General features: G+C 38.4%; 1 protein-coding gene and 1 pseudogene across 2 annotated transcripts; one reads left to right on the top strand and one right to left on the bottom strand.

The window, feature by feature from the left end:
* The first annotated feature begins 268 nt into the window (after positions 1-268).
* Positions 269-2688, top strand: LOC140890687 (lipid phosphate phosphatase gamma). 2 transcript variants are annotated; one of them, XM_073298665.1, is made up of 2 exons: positions 269-1019; positions 2410-2688. In XM_073298665.1, the coding sequence occupies exon 1, from the start codon at positions 329-331 to the stop codon at positions 1010-1012; it is 684 nt and encodes a 227-aa protein (XP_073154766.1). In that variant the 5' UTR covers positions 269-328; the 3' UTR covers positions 1013-1019; positions 2410-2688. The 2 variants fall into 2 exon arrangements, with proteins under 2 accessions (XP_073154766.1, XP_073154765.1); XM_073298664.1 differs by having other exon boundaries at positions 2403-2676.
* A 226-nt stretch (positions 2689-2914) lies between these two features.
* Positions 2915-5056, bottom strand: LOC140889312 (uncharacterized; annotated as a pseudogene).
* Positions 5057-5377: the final 321 nt, after the last annotated feature.

The following is a 5377-nucleotide window of genomic DNA, read 5'->3' as shown; positions in this document are numbered from 1 at the left end:
CAAACATGCGACTAAAAATGTCAAGACCTCAACTTTAACCATTAAGCTAAAGCCTCATTAGCAATATACACCATTGAACATGCCCAAGTCACGTGACCTCTAGTCGGCAAAGATATGCAAAAAAAGTAAAATAAAATATCGGTTGGGAAATTGGATGAAACACGACACTCCTCGATTAAGCTTTGGCCACGTTCCAAATCATTTATATTTTATTTATACTTATTAAAATATATATATAATAATGCCATGTGTATGTACTTTGTGGGGCATCTTCTGCATATTACTCTGTACAAATGTCCACCTGAACCACTCAGATTCCATCAAAACGATGTCGGATACAATCCCCTCTGCAACCCTAAAGGCCGTAACCCTTACCCACGTCCGCTACCGGAGGGGCGACCAAATCGGCCATTTCTTGGCCTGGATTTCTCTGGTCCCGGTCTTCATCAGCCTCGGAGGCTTCGTGTCTCACTTCATCTTCCGCCGCGAGCTGCAAGGCATGTTCTTCGCCGTCGGCCTTTTGATCTCGCAGTTCGTTAACGAGGTGATCAAGAAATCCGTGCAACAAGCCAGGCCTGAAACGTGCGCGCTGCTGGAAATGTGCGATTCGCACGGCTGGCCCTCCAGCCATTCTCAGTACATGTTCTTCTTCGCCGTTTATTTGACCCTTTTGACTCGTTATAGGATCGGGATTTTGCTCCGGAAGCAAATGTGGACTGTGGGGATCTTGGTTTGGCCTCTGGCGGTTCTGACCATGTATTCCAGGGTTTATCTTGGTTACCATACGCTGGCGCAGGTCTTTGCCGGGGCGGCGCTGGGAGCCATTTTGGGGGGAGGATGGTTTTGGGTGGTGAACAATCTGCTCTGGTGCCGGTTCCCGGCGATCGAGGAGAGTGCTTTTGGGAGATTCTTTTATGTGAAGGACACTTCACATATTCCAAACGTGCTGAAATTCGAGTACGAGAATACGAGGGCAGCAAGGAATCACGTGTCTTACAAACGATCAGATTAGAATATAGGTATGTGGAAATTTGTCTTGGTTTATTCAGGACTTGTTGAGTGTATTAGTTTTCTTTTGTCACCAATGTTTTCTCATCTTTTAGTTTGTGTGCTCAAATGAGCAGTGTGTATTGGCAATAGTTAACTGGTAAAGTTGGAGATGTGATTTTAAAGATATGATCTTTTCTAAAATTTTCCCTACCTTTAACTGATGTCTCTTGCTAAATGCCATATATTGGAAATTCTGGTTGTTTCACTATAGAAATTTTTATGAATTCACGGCACTCATGCGTTGAAAACAGAATATATGCAGTTTTGGTATACGTCTGTTGTGCTTCTTCTTTGCCATGTTTTAGCAGAGTAGCGAATGACTGTAGAAATTTGCAGTAAAACTCTTAGGCTGTGATAAATGGACATTCTAGAGGTCTTGCAGATCAAGATAGTCAAAAGCATGGGTGAGAGATTATTGGATTTGAGTAAATGTAAGAAGAGATAACGACATGTACAATTTTTTTCCCCTGAGAGGACTTATAGGGGATGATAAAATTTTTTTATACCAGCCTGCTCATTCTTTGTCACGAAGCCTAAGCGATCTTTATTTGCCAAATAGTGATCTTACGGAATGAACATGGAAAAAGCTCATGAACTTTGGGTTTGATTGAGTAGGTAACGCTTTATAAATAATGAAAAGACATGAGATGGAGATACTTTACAAATAGGCAGGGATATTTTGCAGCAAACTTAGATGATCGCATTCTTAAAGCATGTGAAATTATATAACAATCACACAACTGTGGTGGAATACCGAATGCTAGTTGATAGAATCTGGGTTCAATTGTGTAGGAGCACTTGTATTAGTTAGATGGACCATGGTTTATGGTTATTTGGTGGTGGCTCTTGGATGATATTTGGAACTATCTCTGCGTTATATATCTTTAGCATCCTTACTCATCTATTTTTCTTTGGGCACTTGTAAATTTGCTGAAGCAGTTTCTAGTGCGAGCGAATGGACTGGAATGATTTGTAATGAAAAGATTTCAGTTTCTTAATTTACTTTTACTTGATTTATTTGGATAATTCAAATACATGAAATGAAGATGCCAAAGACACTTAGTTCTAGTTATTTTTTCAACCATGACAATGCATTTGCGAATCCTCAACTATTTATTTATTTATTTTATTTTTTAATTTTACAAAGACACCAGCGCTAGGGTGGCGGGGTTAAGCAGACCCTACCTGTATATAAACATAAAAGAAAGATGCAAAAGAAAACCTCAACTATTTTGATACCAATTGCTTCTAAACAAATACTTCAATCCACTTGGAATCTTAAGTTTTTTATTCCCTTCTGCACAGTTGGTTTACTCAAATTTCTGATCCAGCTTCTTTTGGTGCTTCTGAAGATTGCAGGTGACGAAAATCGAAAGCTGCTATCTTTATCTTTGGATCGCTTTGTGGAAACCAACTCTTGGAGATGACTCGTACATATTCTGTTTCATGTCAATTCTTAAGCTAGCTTTTATATGCTTTATCAGCAGCAGAGACACGCCGACCTTTCATTTTCCTTTAGCGAGTTTACTATAGATATACACACACTGTTATGAGGACACAGTACTTGAATCTGACATTCCACACAGTTCTGTATTGCTTATCGATTGACATTCTGATTTGTGTGGTTTTAAAACTTGAAATCCTTTTAGGCTCTCGTTTTCATCAGGATCCAGCTTGTGATTTCACTTGAGAAATGGGTAGAAAATTTTAATTAGGTGTATCTTGCATATGATTTTTTTTTTTCCAGAAAACAGTTATTTTGTAACTAAAACAGTGAAAAATAATCAGGTAAGTTAATAAATGTTGAGCATAACTAAATAATGTGCGTATAAAATTAATTTCAAAACCATGGAGACAATGACCAAGTGTACAGGACATTACAGATGATATTGGGCGATTCAACTTCGCTGTATTCATCCTTCTCATGCACGAAAATCTGAAATTTGAAAAGTGACTTCAAAGGACTTTCCTTTCTTAACGTGGCATCTCCGTGATTACCTCGTAATTAGATTCGGTTATGTCTTGCTCTGTTCACGTCTGTGTCTGTAGATGGCATTCTGGTGTAAAGCAAAATGTAGGGAAGGTTCAAAAGGAGTAATGCGGCATTGCTGGACCATTAATTAGAGCCATGCAAAATGCCAGAATAACTGCAGCTCATCCATTGATAAAGACTTGAGCTCGAATCACTAGGAAGACGTGCCGACCAAACACCCAAATCTGGCAAAGGCCCAGTCAGAGCTAGATAGTTTTCACCAGCTTTCCTCGGCATCTTCTTCCAGTGAACCTGCTATTACTACGTAAATGTTTAAACTTAGCTTAGCACGATGACATAATCTATCAGAACATCACGATTGGTAAAGAAAATGCATTACTATCCGTGTATGACTGCCACACTTGATACATTCTTGATCCTGATCCTGTGAAAGCGTCTGACTGTTCTACACTTCAAGTTTCGAGAATACATAGAATTTCGTTCTGGTTCAGACGAACATGGAACCAAAACCATGTGTAATCGCAAGCTCATCTTAATTAAGATCTAGAATATATGAGGCTACTTGATTGATGCAACTATATATATATTATTTTTAGCACAAGGAAAGAATTATCTGGAACATAAATTATAGTAAAGTAAATTCATTTTCTGCATAAACACACAACAAAAAAGGTAATTTGAAAAAGCACCCTACTTGCCCAGGAAAGGCTTTGCACAAGGCCCTGATAGTAGCATTCAGTTCCCAATTGCCATCAGCGAATGAACCATCGCTACCAGATTTAGTAGATCCTGCAGATGGTAACGTTTCGGCCAGCACCACAATTCACCATAAGCCGGCCATTGGGCGCCAATTTACCATAGAGTTCCAACCAAGTTGAAGCCTACTCAAGATGGCAACCTATTATCAGTTTTCCATAAACCATAAATTAAGAAGTCCAAAGCTTGTAATATTAGCAGTCTATGTTTCTTACCCCAGCGAAAATTATAACCATGTGTGTGAACTTGGGAAATGGAAGGTTTTCCTATTATACGGCCCTTTCTTTGTTTTCGTTTCCCAGTTTCACTATGTTCGCATTTTTCATATCAAATTTTATTGCCATAAATTTATACACAGCATACACACTACGCAGAAGCACAAGCTCACAGTTTGAGACTATAGATAACTTATTGCTTTAAAAAACTTCTGGAGATAGATAAGCTTGTGGATTTCATATCCTCCATTCACCAATAGCTCTTCCAACTGTGGCAAAACCTTTCCATTAGCGAACAAATCGACTATAATGCCTGAAATATGTTGAGCACAAATGACCAATTACTCGAGTGATCGAACAGGGAAAACATAGATTCAATATATTTTCCCGAGCAAGCAATGATTGATGCCCCATTCATAACGAGTTCTTGTTCATCAATTGACAAAATTTGTGCTATTAGGTAAGGACAAGTTCAATAACCATGCATTAAACAAGAAAGATGGTATCCTCCGGTGATACCAACTGATGGAGAAAATACGTCACCAATGTGAATATTAAGTATTCCACCGTCATTGTTGTGCTTCTCGAGATCAGAAAAACCAAGATAGTCTCTAGACATATCTATCAACTGGGGAGCAAATAAAAATCTATTACAAATAAAATCATAGCATATAAAAAGCAATTTAATGACTTTAGGCATTTTCAGAGCAAGGTGGTTGAAGACGTTGAAATAGCGGTGCTCAAATAGCAAACCATGCTGTTTTATTAGAAAAATGTTTGTTTGTACTGCCATAGAATCCTAAGATTTCCAAATAGAAATAATAACTATGAATATTACAATTTCGTCAATCTCCCAACCCTCGAGCTAGCTGCAATGAAGGCCATAATTCCAGCATCAAATGAGCAGCTGTTCCTCCACCCTAAAATTGAAGGAGTCCTTATGAATAATTATGCTCCAAGAAAACCACAACACGGATACCAAAAGGATCTTGCACAGAAGTTGGAACGAGTAGAGATGGCTTACCAGGCCCCTTGGAACCATGGGCGGCAGGTAGCAAACTCATCTTATAAAAGAGGAATTAAAACTGATCTTGTGAAAGTAGTAGTGTGGAGGCAAACTTACACTGCTTTTCGTAAAACTTGGGTTTTGGAATTTGCAAAGCTTTATGTTGAGTCATATCATGCAATATTTCATACCACTTTCTCTAAACTTAAGTCTCGTGTTAATAAAAACATAATCTAAATCATAGCTCATCCACCTGACACGAAAGATAATAACCCAGTTAAAAGGCATTTTCGATTACCCTAAGCTAAGATATTCTTGAAAATGATCAGGAAAATAATGAAGTTACAAATACATTAA

Source organism: Henckelia pumila, chromosome 3 (genome assembly GCF_033568475.1).
Source record: "Henckelia pumila isolate YLH828 chromosome 3, ASM3356847v2, whole genome shotgun sequence".
Taxonomy (NCBI): domain Eukaryota; kingdom Viridiplantae; phylum Streptophyta; class Magnoliopsida; order Lamiales; family Gesneriaceae; genus Henckelia; species Henckelia pumila.
Note: the sequence above shows the minus strand (reverse complement) of the source record. Positions and strands in the feature narration are given on the sequence as shown.

Coding starts and splice junctions, on each gene's coding strand:
- LOC140890687 (XM_073298665.1), top strand. CDS start 329: ATGTCGGATACAATCCCCTCTGCAACCCTAAAGGCCGTAACCCTTACC.